At 46.1% G+C, this 18,242-nt stretch overlaps 1 protein-coding gene across 2 annotated transcripts in view; it reads left to right on the plus strand.

Annotated features, from left to right (window-relative positions):
• LOC137327040 (ankyrin repeat and SOCS box protein 9-like) overlaps positions 1-18,242 on the plus strand; it is a 257,837-nt gene that overhangs the window by 26,327 nt on the left and 213,268 nt on the right. For both annotated transcript variants that reach the window (XM_067992420.1, XM_067992423.1), the window contains exon 3: positions 5,350-5,429. In XM_067992420.1, coding sequence (XP_067848521.1) covers positions 5,350-5,429 — 80 coding nt within the window. The remainder of the gene's footprint in view (positions 1-5,349; positions 5,430-18,242) is intronic.

The raw sequence follows: 18,242 nt of genomic DNA on the forward strand, positions 1-18,242 counted from the left end.
TTCAAAAAACTCAATCAAATTCGTGAGACATGATTTTCCTCTCACAAAACCATGCTGACTGTTCCTAATTAGTCCCTGCCTCTCCAAATGCCTGTAGATCCTGTCCCTCAGAATACCCTCTAACAACTTACCCACTACAGATGTCAGGCTCACTGGTCTGTAGTTCCCAGGCTTTTCCCTGCCGCCCTTCTTAAACAAAGGCACAACATTTGCTACCCTCCAATCTTCAGGCACCTCACCTGTAGCGGTGGATGATTCAAATATCTCTGCTAGGGGACCCGCAATTTCCTCCCTAACCTCCCATAACGTCCTGGGATACATTTCATCAGGTCCCGGAGATTTATCTACCTTGATGCGCGTTAAGACTTCCAGCACCTCCCTCTCTGTAATATGTACACTCCTCAAGACATCACTATTTATTTCCCCAAGTTCCCTAACATCCATGCCTTTCTCAACCGTAAATACCGATGTGAAATATTCATTCAGGATCTCACCCATCTCTTGTGGTTCCGCACATCGATGACCTTGTTGATCCTTAAGAGGCCCTACTCTCTCCCTAGTTACTCTTTTGCCCTTTATGTATTTGTAGAAGCTCTTTGGATTCACCTTTGCCTGATCTGCCAAAGCAATCTCATATCCCCTTTTTGCCCTCCTGATTTCTCTCTTAACTCTACTCCGGCAATCTCTATACTCTTCAAGGGATCCACTTGATCCCAGCTGCCTATGCATGTCATATGCCTCCTTCTTCTTTTTGACTAGGGCCTCAATCTCCCGAGTCATCCAAGGTTCCCTACTTCTACCAGCCTTGCCCTTCACTTTATAAGGAATGTGCTTACCCTGAACCCTGGTTAACACACTTTTGAAAGCCTCCCACTTACCAGACGTCCCTTTGCCTGCCAACAGACTCTCCCAATCAACTTCTGAAAGTTCCTGTCTAATACCATCAAAATTGGCCTTTCCCCAATTTAGAATTTTAACTTTTGGGCCAGACCTATCCTTCTCCATAGCTATCTTAAAACTAATGGAATTATGATCACTGGTCCCAAAGTGATCCCTCACTAACACTTCTGTCACCTGCCCTTCCTTATTTCCCAAGAGGAGGTCAAGTTTTGCCCCCTCTCTAGTCGGGCCATCCACATACTGAATGAGAAATTCCTCCTGAATACACTCAACAAATTTCTCTCCATCCAAGCCTCTAATGCTATGGCTGTCCCAGTCAATGTTGGGAAAGTTAAAGTCCCCTACTATTACCACCCTATTTTTCTTGCAGCTGTCTGTAATCTCCTTACATATTTGCTCCTCAATTTCCCGTTGACTATTTGGGGATCTGTAGTACAATCCTATCAAAGTGATCTCTCCCTTCTTATTTTTCAGTTCTACCCATATAGACTCAGTGGGCGAACCCTCGGATATATCCCCTCTCACTACTGCCGTGATGTTCTCCCTAATCAAGAACGCAACTCCCCCTCCTCTCTTACCTCCTGCTCTATCTTTCCTATAGCATCTGTACCCTGGAACATTGAGCTGCCAGTCCTGCCCCTCCCTTAGCCATGTTTCAGTAATAGCTATAACATCCCAGTCCCATGTACCCATCCATGCCCTGAGTTCATCTGCCTTGCCCATCAGACTTCTTGCATTGAAATAAATGCAGTTTAATCTAGACTTCCCTTGGTCTTTGCCCTGCTTTCTCAGACCATCTGTCCGGTCATGTTCTGTACACTCTCCCTTACTGCCTTTTGTTTCTGTCACCACTTTATTTCCCACTGACTTCCTGCATCGGTTCCCATCCCCCTGCCACATTAGTTTAAACCCTCCCCAACAGCACTGGCAAACACTCCCCCTAGGACATTGGTTCCAGTCCTGCCCAGATGCAGACCGTCCAATTTGTACTGGTCCCACCTCCCCCAGAACCGGTTCCAATGGCCCAGGAATTTGAATCCCTCCCTCTTGCACCATCTCTCAAGCCACGTATTCATCTTAGCTATCCTGTCATTCCTACTCTGACTAACCCGTGGCACTGGTAGCAATCCTGAGATTACTACCTTTAAGGTCCTACTCTTTAGTTTAACTCCTAACTCCCTAAATTCAGCTTGTAGGACCTCATCCTGTTTTTTACCTATATCGTTGGTGCCTATATGCACCACGACAACTGGCTGTTCACCCTCCCCCTCCAGAATGTCCTGCAGCCGCTCCGAGACATCCTTGACCCTTGCACCAGGGAGGCAACATACCATCCTGGAGTCTCGGTTGCGTCCGCAGAAACGCCTGTCTATTCCCCTTACAATCGAGTCCCCTATCACTATAGCTCTGCCACTCTTTTTCCTGCCCTCCTGTGCAGCAGAGCCAGCCACGGTGCCATGAACCTGGCCACTGCCACCTTCCCCTGGTGAGCCATCTCCCCCAACAGTATCCAAAACGGTATACCTGTTTTGGAGGGAGATGACCGCAGGGGACCCCTGCACTGCCTTCCTACTCTTCCTCTGTCTGTTGGTCACCCATTCACTATCTCCCTCAGTAATTTTTATCTGCGGTGTGACCAACTCACTGAACGTGCTATCCACGACTTTCTCAGCATCGCGGATGCTCCAAAGTGAATCCATCCGCAGCTCCAGAGCCGTCAAGCGGTCAAACAATAGCTGCAGCTGGACACACTTCCCGCAGGTGAAGGAATCAGGGATACAGGAAGGAGCCCTGAATTCCCACATCCCACAAGAGGAACATGACACGGCCCTGGGATCTCCTGCCATGACTTAACCCTTAAATTAGCTTAAGAACAACTACAATGTCAAGAGAAAAAAAAAGGAAAGAAAAACTACTTACCACTCCCTTTAAGGAGTTTACTCCTTTAAATTGTTCTCAATTTAGAGAATGTTAACTACACTAGGGACCTTGATTCACTAAAAAATAAACGCTACTTCCTATAAGACCTGCAGACCTTCCCTTTCCTTTTACTTTAGTTACTGTCGATAAGTAGAAATACTCACCTGAACCTACTCACCAATCAGGTGCCTCCCCTGTGTCGCGTCCCGATCTGATTCCTGACGTCACTTCGAACTCGGTCGCAGCTCCACTCGGCTCGGCTCCTCTCAGCGCTCTGAAATCCCGCCTTTTATCGGACCCTCCCTCCGCTCGGCTCGGCTCCTCTCAGCGCTCTGAAATCCCGCCTTTTATCGGACCCTCCCTCCGCTCGGCTCGGCTCCTCTCAGCTGTTCTCAGCGCTCTGAAATCCCGCCTTTTATCGGACGCTCCCTCCACTGGGCTCGGCTCCTCTCAGCTGTTCTCAGCGCTCTGAAATCCCGCCTTTTATCGGACCCTCCCTCCGCTCCTCTCGGCTCCTGAATTTCGAAGAGGGAGATCCTGCCTGCCAGCCTCTTGACTTCTTCGAGGATGTTACAGATAAAGTGAATATTGACACTCAATATCGTTTATTTAGACTTTCAGAAAACATTTTCCTCGGATGTTCCCCATGGTGTTGTTCTCTCCCACTCTATACTGATGACTTCTTTCACTCATGATCAACTCCTTCCCATTCTTTTGCCCAACCTTAGTGCATACCACCTTAATTGCCCTTGAATTGCAATGGTTACATCATCATATGCCAATTTGCTCCACACTCTTTGATGGATCTCTCTCAATTCTTTATGCTGCACTACAAGTCCAACCAACAGCTGCCAATTCTTAACTTTGATGGCTCCACCCTTATTGCTTCTTCACCTGTTGATATATTTGGCCTCTCCATCTCTTGTGACCTGAAATGGCCCTCCTATATCTCCTCCACTGCTAAAGCTTACACAAGAAACACGGTTTTCTATTTCATGCCAAGCTTTTATTTTCACCTTTCCAACTCTTAGAACTCAAGCCCTTATATCTGGGAGGCTCTGCCAACACCTCTCTCCTGGTCAGGATCTAAGAAAAGCTTGATAGGCTATCCTTCTTTCACCTCTAGCCTGAAATTCTCTTCATTTCCCTCTGTTTTATCAATACTATTATGACTGTTGCTCATCTGAACTTTCTTCTGTTCATCCAAACTCCAAATGCTTCATCCAAAATGTTCTTCCTTTTCTCTGCATCTTCAGTCTGTTGAAACCAAGACTGACTGCATCATCTCTCACTTTAACACATTCTTTCTCAGGATCTTAATAGTCAGAAATTCCTTACTTCCCTCACTATCCTTCATCCTACAATTTGCTGGCTTTTAAAACACAATCGTGGTGTCACATAATAATTATTTCTTGATTTACTTTAAATTATCTCCTATGGTTTTCAACATGGTGGTATCCTGCATTCACCTGGGTTTCTCAATAAAATAATTGAACATTATGTCAAACTGCAGAGTTACTTCATGTCAATGGGAGTTTTCAGGCAGGCTGTATAATGAAGGCTATGACCACTTAGAAAGCTTCATACTGTAGTATATTGCACCTGTCTGCTGCAACATGATCTTGACTTTCTTTAATTGGTATCCAAGAACGAAAAGGATGCTAAACTCAGTTAGGTCAGTGACTTAACGCATGTCTGATGCCATCTGAATGTCAGGCCAGTGTATTCTTAACCTCAAACGCCAGGTCTCCATGTGAGTGCAGGCATGGATTTAAAGGAGGTTCTCCTACCATTCAGGACCCTCTCATCTCACACTAATGTTGTCTATTGAAGCAATTTATAGAAATTGTAGACAAGAACCTTTGTATCTAGAAACTTGTTGCAGTGAGCATGTGGTAACTCTGGAATACAAATTCCTTGGCTGGCCCCATGCTCATCTTCCTATCCTGTTGATTGACCTGGCCAAGAAAATCAGTGTTCATTTTGTTAACTACTGACAGATTATCCATGTTTTATCATTTGAGTTAGATTAATCGAAACACTCCATAAGCATGTGCTACTGTAGCACATGTATTTTATGTTTTAAATTTCCATTTGGGGTTTTTAATTTACTTAAACATTAATACAATTAAATGTTATTCTAATCTAGCAGGGTCTCCATTTTCCTCTTGGAGTTTCTTCTCTTTGTCTAGGGTGCACCAACTGTAGCAAAACCTCCGCCAGACGTTATCAGCCCTCAGCCATTGGGGGTTACGCTCACATTAGTTCAAAAATTGATGTCTGCCACTCTTCGAAATAAACGCAGCGCCAAATGTTGAAGTGGATTTGCCAGCAAGGACACTCTTTATGATAATAAATCTCACTCCTAACATGCATGTTTGCAGCTTCACTCAGTCCGGTCCAGAAACAACCTTGTTCCTGCAGGATCTTTGATGAGCTTTGTCAGTACAATATTTATTGATTTGTTGATATCTCCTGTTTAGTTCTGAGTTTAAGTCTGATCTCTTTGATTTATGTTGTGGATTTTAGACACTGCATCAGACTGGTCCCCACTTCACGATGCTGCTATTCATGGACGCCTCATTTCACTCCGGCAGCTCATCAGCCAGGTAGTTACAACACGTTACTCTATCGTTACTGCAGGCTGCGCGAACTTCTGGGGAAACATATGTTTGAATAAAAACATTGTGAGGACAATAATATTTTCAGATTGCATGTACTATAAACCCACTTACTTGAGCCAATAATTCCCCTTCCCCATCAATTAAATAGCTGAACATCTCAATGTCATCTCCTGATTCTCATCACTGTCCCTCACTGCCAATCAATTGCTTTCTCTTAACACTTATCTCAGAGACTGCCATATTGTTTGTATTCAGCTCCTCTCCCCTGTACTCTGTTAGCAAATTGCTTCACTAACAATACCAGAAGGGCCAAAAAAGTCATTTAACCTGCTGCTTTAAGCACCTTGGGACATTTTACTACATTAAAGGTGCTATATAAATGCAAGTTGTTGTTGTGCTGATCAAGATGAGGGAAATGGAACATATTTCTACTTGGGGCACTCAAAGGGTAATTTTCCCCCTTTGTCCTCCTGCTGGGAGCCTCACCCGTTAGAAGCAGATATCAGAATTTCCGGTACACATTGGACCTGGACCGCACAGACAGAAAATATTCCCTTACAACCATCAAACACTCCCTAGTCATGTATAGCATAGTTAGATACAGAGTAAAGCTCCCTCTACTCTGTCCCAACAATCACTCTCAAGCATTCCCATTCACTCTAAACCAATCTTAGACCTTCTCTTATTCTCTCTTAGTCTGATCCCACCTAATAGTACAGTGTTAGATGGGATCAGACTAGGGGAGAATAAGAGAAGGTCTAAGACTAGTTTACAGGGCATGTGTGTAAACGCTCGAAGTGTGGTAAATAAGGTTGGTGAACTGCAGGTGCAAATAGCCACATGGGAATATGATGTTGTGGTGATAACGGAGACCTGGCTCAAAAAAGGGCAGGATTGGGTACTAAATATTCCTGGAATCAAGGTGTTCAGGAAAGATAGGGAAGGAAAGAAAGGACGGTGGGTGGCAGTATTGATTAAAGAGAATATTGCAGTGCTGGAGAGAGAGGATGTCCTGGAGGGATCAAGGATAGAAAGGATAGAATCTATTTGGTTAGAATTAAGAAACAATAGAGGTGCCATTACACTACTGGGTGTATTCTATAGGACACCAACCAGTTGGAAGGATATAGAGGAGCAAATTTGCAGGGAAATTACAGAGAGGTGCACGAGGCATAGAGTAGTGATAATGGGGGACTTCAACTATCCTAATATAGACTGGGATAGTAATAGTATAAAGGGCGAAGAGGGGGAGGAATTTCTGAAGTGTGTTCAGGAGAACTTTCTTGACCAGTACATTTCTGGCCCAACGAGGAAGGAGGCATTGCTGGATCTAGTTCTGGGGAATGAGGTGGGTCAAGTGGAGCAAGTGTCAGTGGGGGAACATTTAGGGAACAGTGATCATAATATCATGAGGTTTAGATTAGTTATGGAAAAGGACAAGGAACAATCTAGAGTAAAAATACTTAATTGGAGGAGGGCCAATTTCAGTGGGATGAGAACGGATCTGGCCCGGGTAAATTGGATTCACAGATTGGCAGGCAAAACTGTAATCGAACAATGGGCCGCCTTTAAAGAGGAGATGGTTCGGGTACCGTCTAGGTACATTCCCATGAGGGGGAAAGGTAGGGCAACTAAAGCCAGAGCTCCCTGGATGATGAAAGAGAGAGAGAGTAAGATGAAACGGAAAAAAGGGGCATATGACAGATGTCAGATTGATAATACAAGTGAGAACCAGGCTGAATATAGAAAGTCCAGAGGGGAAATGAAAAAGGAAATAAGAGGGGCAAAGAGAGAGTATGAGAATAGACTGGTGGCCAACATAAAAGGGAATCCAAAAGTCTTATATTGGCGTATAAATCGTAAACGGGTAGTAAGAGGAGGGATGGGGATGATTAGGGACCATAAAGGAGATCTACGCATGGAGGCAGAAGGGATGGCCGAGGTACTAAATGAGTACTTTGCATCTGTCTTTACCAAGGAAGAAGATGCTGCCAAAGTCATAGTAAAAAAGAAGGTTGTTGAGATATTGGATAGGCTAAAAATTGATAAAGAAGAGGTACTAGAAAGGCCGGCTGTACTTAAAGTAGATAAGTCACCCGGTCCGGATGGGATGCATCCTAGGTTGCTGAGGGAAGTAAGGAGGGAAATTGCAGAGGAACTGGCCATAATCTTCCAAACATCCTTAGATATGGGGGTGGTGCCAGAGGACTGGAGAATTGTAAATGTTACAGCCTTGTTCAAAAAAGGGTGTAAGGATAAACCCAGCAACTACAGGCCAGTCAGTTTAACCTCAGTGGTGGGGAAGCTTTTAGAAACGATAATCCGGGACAGAATTAACAGTCACTTGGACAAGTATGGATTGATTAGGGAAAGCCAGCACGGATTTGTTAAAGGAAAATCGTGTTTAACTAACTTGATAGAGTTTTTTGATGAGGTAACAGAGAGGGTAGATGAGGGCAATGCGGTTGACGTGTGACTTTCAAAAGGTGTTTCATAAAGTGCCGCATAATAGGCTTGTCAGCAAAGTTGAAGCCCATGGAATAAAAGGGGCAGTGGCAGCATGGATAGGAAATTGACTAAGCGATAGGAAACAGAGTAGTGATGAACGGTTGTTTTTCATAAGAACATAAGAAATAGGAGCAGGAGTAGGCCAATCGGCCCCTCGAGCCTGCTCCGCTATTCAATAAGATCATGGCTGATCTGATCCTAACCTCAAATCTAAAGAACACAAGAAGTAGGAGCAGGACCCGGCCACTCAGCCCCTGGGCCCGCTCCGCCACCCACAGGGCCTTGACCGATCCGAACTCAGCTTCATGTCCAATTTCCTGCCCGCTCCCCGTAACCCCTAATTCCCTTTACTTCTAGGAAACTGTCTATTTCTGTTTTAAATTTATTTAATGATGTAGCTTCCACAGCTTCCTGGGGCAGCAAATTCCACAGACCTACTACCCTCTGAGTGAAGAAGTTTCTCCTCATCTCAGTTTTGAAAGAGCAGCCCCTTATTCTAAGATTATGCCACCTAGTTCTAGTTTCACCCATCCTTGGGAACATCCTTACTGCATCCACCCGATCAAGCCCCTTCACAATCTTATATGTTTCAATAAGATCGCCTCTCATTCTTCTGAACTCTAATGAGTAGAGTCCCAATCTATTTTTCTCTCTCTCTCTCTCTATCCCCTCTCTCTCTCTCTCTATCCCCCCCCCTCTCTCTCTATCCCCCCCTCTCTCTCTCTCTATCCCCCCCTCTCTCTCTCTATCCCGCTCTCTATCTCACTTTTCGGACTGGAGGGAGGTGTGCAATGATGTACAAAAGCAAGGAAGTTATGTTGGACCTTTATAAAAAGCTGGTTCGGCCACAACTGGAATATTTTGTTCAATTCTGGGCACCGCATTTTAGGAAAGATGTGAAGGCCTTAGAGAGGGTGCAGAAAAGATTTATTAGAATGATTCCAGGGATGAGGGACTTCAGTTACATGGATAGACTGGAGAATCTGGGGTTGTTCTCCTTAGAACAGAGAAGGTTGAGAGGAGATTTGATAGAAATGTTCAAAATTATGAAGGGTTTAGACAAAGTAAATAAAGAGAAACTGTTCAATTGGCGGAAGGGTCGAGAACCAGAGGACGCAGATTTAAGGTGATTGGTAAAAGAACTAAAGGCGACATGAGGAAAAACTTTTTTACGCAGTGAGTGGTTAGGATCTGGAATGCACTTGACTTGAAAGAAAAAAATTGCAGGGCCACGGGGGAATAGGACTAACTAGATTGCTCTTATAAAGATCCGGCATGAGCTCGATGGGCCGAATGGCCCCCTTCCGTGCTGTAACCATTCTGTGATTCTATGATTCTAGATCATGTATAGTACAGTTGGAACACAGAGTAAAGCTCTCTCTACACTGCCCTATATTCCAGTATGACGTGCCTCAGTTTGATAGACTTGATGTCTAGCCTCACTGCTGGTGTTAAGTGGGCTGGAAGGTTCCTCCCGACAGTTTCTGGATCTCAGGCATTATATAAGATACTCACCATTCCTTCCTTTCATCCTGGCAGCATTTCCAGCTTACGAATAGCACTACAGTAGGTAACTTATTTAGAGTCAATTGAACAAATTGCAATCTGTATATGTTCCAGAAACATTTACGGTAAGCTGTTAATGTACAGTGTACCCAACAAAGCTGATTATTATTCAACAAAATGGTTTCGAAAATGTAAATGTCTTCATTTTCATACTGTGAGAAACCTAATGAATTCAAATGTAAGGAGTCGCACAACACCAGGTTATAGTCCAACAGCTTTATTTGAAATCACAAGCTTTCAGAGGCTTCCTCCTTCGTCAGGTTCACCCCAGTCCATCACCGGCATCTCCACATAATGAATTCAAGACATACAAAAATAAATTATACAACCTTGTTTTTTTTCAATAAAATGTACATAACCATTATCTTTATCAAAGCAGCATGATTGAAGAGAAACACTGAACTCTTGGCAGCCTGGAGGCAGGGAGTATTCTTTTTAAACATGTTGTGATCTAACATTCCCAATCTCCTCAGCACACACTGGATTTGTTGTAATACTGAAGTTTTTCCCACTGCGTTTCCCAAAATGAGAATGATCGCAGAATCGTTTCCTACTCCCTTTAGCAGACGGAAAAAAACTGAGATCCAACATTCAGACATGTGGAAGTTTCACGTGAGTCAGTATAGTTACAGTAAAGAATACTTTTAAAATTAAAACAGTGTCAACCTTGGCTCAGTGGTAACACTCTCACCTCTGAGTCAGAATGTTATGGGGTTCAAGCCCCACTCCAGGATTGGAGTTCATAATCTAGACTGACATTTCAGTGTAGTACTGAGGGAGTGCTGCACTATCAGAGGTGCCGTCTCTCAGATGAAACATTAAACTAAAGTCCCATTTGCCTGTACAGACGGACATAAAAATCCCACGCCACTTTTTGGGCAAGAACAGGGTCCTGGCCAACAGCCTTCCCTCAATGAACACCACCAAAACAGATTATTTATTTCACTGCTGTTTGTGGGATCTGGCTGTGCTCACATTGGCTGCTGTGTTTCAGTACATTACAACAGTGACTACACTTCAACAGAAATCCATTGGCTGTAACGCATTTTGGGACATTCTGAGGATATGAAAGACGTTATATAAAAGCAAGTTCTTCCTTCCTTCTATCATTCTTAATTACCACAGCACCTCCACTGACGGGAGGCTGTAATTACAGCATTACAAGTTCACACACCAGCTTTTATTATAAATATAAGCAAAGGAACTTATAATGGAAACAGTTGGCAGGAAGTGCATGCAGACATGCAATGAGATATATTAAAAGATCTTGAGCAGCAGTTTTGTAAGTTCAAATTGTGTGTCTGTTTGCAGAAACCCCATTAAATGATTTGAGTTGCTGAAATAGATTGGGGGGAGATTTTCTCTGCTCACTATTCACATTGTCAGCCAGCTCTTTACAAATGCGTTTATTATTTCACTGCCCATAGCAAACAGAGGAAATTAACCCCTCTGTTATATTTCTAATAGTCCTGCCAATGCGGGAAGAAGCAGTTTAAGGTTAAGGTTGTGGTAGGTGTTCCTGTAGCAGTCCAGATCAATGTAGCCACCAGCTGGACATTAGGAGGAGGGGATAAGATCTGTTGTCACTTGTGTAGTGGCAACAGTTACTGTCCGTGTGTTTGAATTTAGCAATTCCATTCCCCCCCGCCCCTGTTCATTTGATTCTGGTGCGAGCACTGCCAGCAGAATGATCAGGGACACGTGTCGAAAACTTAATTATCACTTATATACAATGCATTAACTCCAAACACTTATTTTCAGACAAGAAAGAATTTTAATTAAAAGAAACTTGAGCTCAAGGGAAGTTCTGCTCTGACAATAGTCAGAACCAGCACTTCCCCAGACAAAGGACGCCCCCTACATTTATACAATTCAATCAGCAATATCTGTCTATCATAGAATATGGGCGTACATGTACATTCCCCATTAGTTGAAGTGGTTAGTCAATCAAGCAGGGAGCCTGCCTCCTCTGATATCCATAGCTCATTCCTGTTTTGGCACGTAGCAGGCCTCACAGGCATGAGAACACCACCTCCCTAAATTCCAAAGCTGGTTAATCACAGAGCTGAAGTCAGAACCAAGGCTACATGGCCTCTCAAGAAACTGTATTCTCATTATATTATAAGCCAGCAATACCCTTATCTGCAAAGGGGGAGGGGGGAGAGGCCAGACAGTACCAAGCACCTGGACAGCCAACTTAATTATCAACGTACCAAGGACAATTGTGTTTTTCTGTGTGTGTATGAAATTGTAACTACCCCGTGTATGGGAGTCAAGGAGTTAACATTGGTCAAATACCCATCATGCTTTTCTCTTTTTATGGTCAAGTAACTGTTCACGTATTTCTACATTAATGTGGTCTTTATGGTTTTCCACACACGGAGGGGTCATAGAAACATAGAAAATAGGAGCAAGAGTAGGCCATTCGGCCCTTCGGACCTGCTCCACCATTCAAAATGATCATAGCTGATCGTCTAACTCAGTACCCTGTTCCTGCTTTTTCCCCATATCCCTTGATCCCTTTAGCATCAAGAAATATATCTATCTCCTTCTTGAATATATTTAATGACTTGGCCTCCACTGCCTTCTGTGGTAGAGAATTCCACAGGTTCACCACCCTCTGATTGAAGAAATTTCTCCTCATCTCGGTTCTAAATGGCATACCCCGTATCCTGAGACTGTGACCCCTGGTTCTGGACTCCCCAGACATCGGGAACATCCTCCCTGCATCTAGTCTGTCTAGTCCTGTTAGAATTTTATATGTTTCGATGAGATCACCTCTCATTCTTCTAAACCCTAGTGAATATAGGCCTAGACGACCCAATCTCTCCTCATACGTCAGTCCTGCCATCCCAGGAATCAGTCTGGTAAACCTTTGTTGCACTCCCTCCATGGCAAGGACATCCTTCCTCAGATAAGGAGACCAAAACTGTACACAATACTCCAGATGTGGTCTCACCAAGGCCCTGTATAACTGCAGTAAGACATCCCTGCTCCTGTACTCAAATCCTCTTGCAATGAAGGCCAACATACCATTCGCCTTCCTAACTGCTTGCTGCACCTGAATGCTCGCTTTCAGTGACTGGTGTACAAGGACACCCAGGTCTCGTTGCACCTCCCCTTTTCCCAATCTATCACCATTCAGATAATAATCTGCCTTTCTGTTTTTACAACCAAAGTGGATAACCTCACATTTATCCACGTTATACTGCATCTGCCATGTTCTTGCCCACTCATCCAACTTGTCTAAATCACATTGGAGCCTCTTTGCATCCTCCTCACAGCTCACATTCCACCCCAGCTTTGTGTCATCTGCAAGCTTGGAAATGTTACATTTAGTTCCCTCATCCAAATCATTGATATATATTGTGAATAGCTGGGGCCCAAGCACTGATCCCTGCAGTACCCCACTAGTCACTGCCTGCCACCCGGAAAAAGACCCGTTTATTCCTACTCTCTGTTTCCTGTCTGTCAACCAATTCTCAATCCATGCCAGTATATTCCCCCCAATCCCATGTGCTTTAATTTTGCACACTAACCTCTTGTGTGGGACCTTATCAAAGGCCTTCTGAAAATCCAAGTACACCACATCCACTGGTTCTCCCCTATCTATTCTACTAGTTACATCCTCAAAAAACTCCAGTAGATTTGTTAAGCATGATTTCCCTTTCATAAACCCATGCTGACTTTGTCCAATCCCGTTAATGCCTTCCAAGTGTTCTGTTATCACATCCTTTATAATAGACTCTAGCATTTTCCCCACTACTGATGTTAGGCTAACTGGTCTGTAATTCCCTGTTTTTTCTCTCCCTCCTTTTTTAAATAGTGGGGTTACATTTGCCACTCTCCAATCTGTAGGAACTGTTCGAGTCTATAGAATTTTGGAAGATGATCACCAATGCATCCACTATTTCCAGGGCCACTTCCTTTAGTACTCTGGGATGTAGATTATCAGGCCCCATTAATTTCCCGAGCACTATTTTTTTTTTACTAATACTGGTTTCCTTCAGTTCCTCCCTCTCACTAGACCCTTGGTTCCCTAACATTTCTGGCAGGTTATTTGTGTCCTCCTTTGTGAAGACAGAACCAAAGTATGTGTTTAATTGTTCTGCCATTTCTTTGTTCCCCATTATAATTTCCCCCATTTCTGACTGTAAGGGACCTACATTTGTCTTCACTAATCTTTTTCTCTTGACATATTTATAGAAGCTTTTACAGTCAGTTTTTATTTTCCCTGCTAATTTACTCTCATACTCTATTTTTCCCCTCTTAATCAATCTCTTTGTTCTCCTTTGCTGAATTCTGAACTGCTCCCAATCCTCAGGCTTGCCGCTTTTTCTGGCAATTTTATATGTCTCCTCTTTGGATCTAATACTATCTCTAATTTCTTTTGTAAGCCACGGTTGAGCCACCTTTCCTGTTTTATTTTTGCGCCAGACAGGAATGAATAATTGTTGTAATTCCTGCACACGTTCTTTAAATATTAGCCACTGCCTATCCACTGTCATCCCTTTTAGTAAAGTTCCCCAATCGATCATAGCCAACTCGCACCTCATACTTTCGTAATTTCCTTTATTTAGATTCAGGACCCTAGTTTCGGATTCAACTACTTCACTCTCCATCTTAATGAGGAATTCTATCATGTTATGGTCACTCTTCCCTAAGGGGACTCCACACAACAAGATTGTTAATTAATCCTTTCTCATTGCACAATACCCAGTCCAGGATTGCCTGTTCTCTAGTTGGTTCCTCAACGTATTGGTCTAGAAAACCATCACGTACACACTCCAGGAATTCTTCCCCCACAGTATTATTGCTAATTTGGTTTGACCAATCTATATGTAGATTAAAGTCACCCATGATTATAGTTGTACCCTTCTTGCATGCCTCTCTAATTTCCTGTTTAATGCCCTCCCCTACATCTCCACTACTGTTTGGGGGCCTATAGACAACCCCCACCAATGTTTTCTGCCCCTTGGTGTTTCTCAGCTCCACCCATACAGATTCCACATCGTGATTTTCCGAGCCAATATCCTTCCTCACAATTGCATTGATTTCCTCCTTTACTAACAACGCTACCCCACCTCCTTTCCCTTTTTGCCTGTCCTTCCTAAATACTGAATACCCCTGGATGTTCAGTTCCCATCCTTGGTCACCCTGCAGCGATGTGTCCGTAATCGCAACTATATCATACCCGTTAATATCTATCTGCGCTGTTAATTCATCTACCTTGTTGCAAATGCTCCGCGCATTAAGACACAATGCCTTTAGACTTGTCTTTTTAAGATTGCTGGTCCTCTTAGTTTTATTTTGCACTATGGCCCGATTTGTTTTTCGCCTTTGTTTTCTCTGCCTTCCACTATTGCTTCTTCCCTTTCTGTCTTTTGTTTCTATCCTTGTTTCTCCCTCCTCTGTCTCCCTGCTCAGTTTCCCATCCCCCTGCCATTCTAGTTTAAACCTTCCCCAACAGCACTAGCAAACACCCCCGCGAGGACATTGGTTCCGGTCCTGCTCGGGTGTAACCCGTCCCACTTGTACAGGTCCCACCTTCCCCAGAACCGGTCCCAATGTCCCAGGAATCTAAATCCCTCCCTCCTACACCATCCCTGCAGCCACGCATTCATCCTGTCTATTCTCCTGTTCCTATACTCACTAGCACGTGGCACCGGTAGTAATCCTGAGATCACTACCTTTTGAGGTCCTGCTTTTTAATTTATCTCCTAACTCCTTAAATTCACCTTGCAGGACCTCATCCCTTTTTTTTACCGATGTCGTTGGTACCGATATGGACCACGACTACTGTCTGTTCACCCTCCCCCTCCAGAATGCCCTGCAGCTGCTCCTTGACATCTTTGACCCGAGCACCAGGGAGGCAACGTACCATCCAGGAGTCACGTTTACGGCCACAGAAACGCCTATCTGTTCCCCTTACAATGGAATCCCCTATCAATATAGCCCTGCCACTCTTCTTCCTCCCCTCCTGTGCAGCAGAGCCACCCATGGTGCCACAAACTTGGCTCTTGCTGCTTTCCACTGATAAGCCATCTCCCCCAACAGTATCTAAAGCAGAATATCTGTTTGAGAGGGAGATGGCCCCAGGGGACTCCTGCTCTACCTGCCTAGTCCTTTTACTCTGCCTGGTGGTCACCCATTTCCTTTCTGCCTGCGTACTCTTTACCTGCGGTGTGACCACCTCACTGAACGTGCTGTCCACGCTTGTCTCAGCATCGCGGATGCTCCACAGTGAATCCACCCGCAGCTCCAGCTCCGAAATGCGGTCAGCCAGTAGCTGCAGCTGGACACACTTCCTGCACACATGGTCACCAGGGGCACTGGTAGTGTCCATGACTTCCCACATAGTGCAGGAGGAGCATATCACGGGTGCGAGCTCTGCTGCCATGACTTGCCTTAGATTTACACTGCGTTCACCTCTCGGACTCTCCTCCCTCCATCGGACTCTCCTTTTACACTGCGCTCACCTCTCGGACTCTCCTCCTTCTCTCGGACTCTCCTCCTTCTCTCGGACTCTCCTCCCTCTCTCGGACTCTCCTCCTTCTCTCGGACTCTCCTTTTACACTGCGCCCACCTCTCGGACTCTCCTCCCGCTCTCGGAATCTCCTTTTACACTGCGCCCACCTCTCGGACTCTCCTCCCGCTCTCGGACTCTCCTTTTACACCGCGCTCACCTCTCGGACTCTCCTCTCGCTCTCGGACTCTCCTCTTACACCGCGCTCACCTCTCGGACTCTCCTCTCGCTCTCGGACTCCCCTCTTACACCGCGCTCACCTCTCGGACTCCCCTCCCGCTCTCTGACTCTCCTCTCGCTCTCGGACTCTCCTTCCGCTCTCGGACTCTCCTCCCGCTCTCAGACTCTCTTTTTACACTGCGCTCACCTCTCGGACTCTCCTCCTTCTCTCGGACTCTCCTTTCACACTGCGCTCACTTCTCGGACTCTCCTTCCGCTCTCGGACTCTCCTCCTGCTCTCGGACTCTCCTTTTACACTGTGCTCACTTCTCGGACTCTCCTTCCGCTCTCGGACTCTCCTCCCGCTCTCGGACTCTCCTTTTACACTGCGCTCACCTCTCGGACTCTCCTCCCGCACTCGGTCTCTCCACCCGCTCTCGGACTCTCCTTTTACACTGCGCTCACCTCTCTGACTCTCCTCCCGCTCTCGGTCTCTCCACCCGCTCTCGGACTCTCCTTTTACACTGTGCTCACTTCTCGGACTCTCCTTCTGCTCTCGGACTCTCCTCCCGCTCTCGGACTCTCCTCCCTCTCTCGGACTCTCCTTTTACGCTGTGCTCACCTCTCGGACTCTCCTCTCGCTCTCGGACTCTCCTTTTACACTGCGCTCACCTCTCGGACTCTCCTCCCGCTCTCGGACTCTCCTCCCGCTCTCGGACTCTCCTTTTACACCGCGCTCACCTCTCGGACTCTCCTCTCGCTCTCGGACTCTCCTCTCGCTCTCGGACTCCCCTCCTGCTCTCGGACTCTCCTTTTACACTGTGCTCACTTCTCGGACTCTCCTTCCGCTCTCGGACTCTCCTCCCTCTCTCGGACTCTCCTTTTACGCTGTGCTCACCTCTCGGACTCTCCTCTCGCTCTCGGACTCTCCTTTTACACCGCGCTCACCTCTCGGACTCTCCTCCCTCTCTCGGACTCTCCTTTTACACCGCGCTCACCTCTCGGACTCTCCTCTCGCTCTCGGACTCTCCTTTTACACCGCGCTCACCTCTCGGACTCTCCTCTCGCTCTCGGACTCCCCTCCTGCTCTCGGATTGTCCTTTTACACCGCGCTCACCTCTCGGACTCTCCTCTCGCTCTCGGACTCTCCTTTTACACCGCGCTCACCTCTCGGACTCTCCTCTCGCTCTCGGACTCCCCTCCTGCTCTCGGACTCTCCTTTTACACTGTGCTCACCTCTCAGACTGTCCTTCAGCTCTCGGACTCTCCTTTTACAGCGCGCTCACCTCTCGGACTCTCCTCCCTCTCTCGGACTCTCCTTTTACACTGTGCTCACCTCTCGGACTCTCCTCCCGCTCTCTGACTCTCCTTTTACACTGTGCTCACCTCTCGGACTCTCCTCCCGCTCTCGGACTCTCCCTTTACACTGCGCTCACCTCTCGGACTCTCCTCTCGCTCTCAGACTCTCCTCCTTCTCTCGGACTCTCCTCCTGCTCTCGGACTCTCCTTTTACACTGCGCTCACCTCTCGGACTCTCCTTTTACACTGCGCTCACCTCTCGGACTCTCCTCCTGCTCTCGGACTCTCCTTTTACACTGTGCTCACCTCTCTGACTCTCCTCCCGCTCTCGGACTCTCCTCCCGCTCTCGGACTCTCCTCCCGCTCTCGGACTCTCCTTTTACACTGTGCTCACCTCTCAGACTGTCCTTCCGCTCTCGGACTCTCCTCCCGCTCTCGGACTCTCCTTTTACACTGCACTCACCTCTCAGACTGTCCTCCCGCTCTCGGACTCTCCTCCTGCTCTCGGACTCTCCTCCTGCTCTCGGACTCTCCTCTCGCGCTCGGACTCTCCTTTTACACTGTGCTCACCTCTCAGACTGTCCTTCCGCTCTCGGACTCTCCTCCCGCTCTCGGACTCTCCTTTTACACTGCACTCACCTCTCAGACTGTCCTTCTGCTCTCGGACCCTCCTCTCGCTCTCTGACTCTCCTCCCGCTCTCGGACTCTCCTTTTACACTGTGCTCACCTCTCTGACTCTC

Source organism: Heptranchias perlo, chromosome 11 (assembly GCF_035084215.1).
Source record: "Heptranchias perlo isolate sHepPer1 chromosome 11, sHepPer1.hap1, whole genome shotgun sequence".
NCBI lineage: Eukaryota > Metazoa > Chordata > Chondrichthyes > Hexanchiformes > Hexanchidae > Heptranchias > Heptranchias perlo.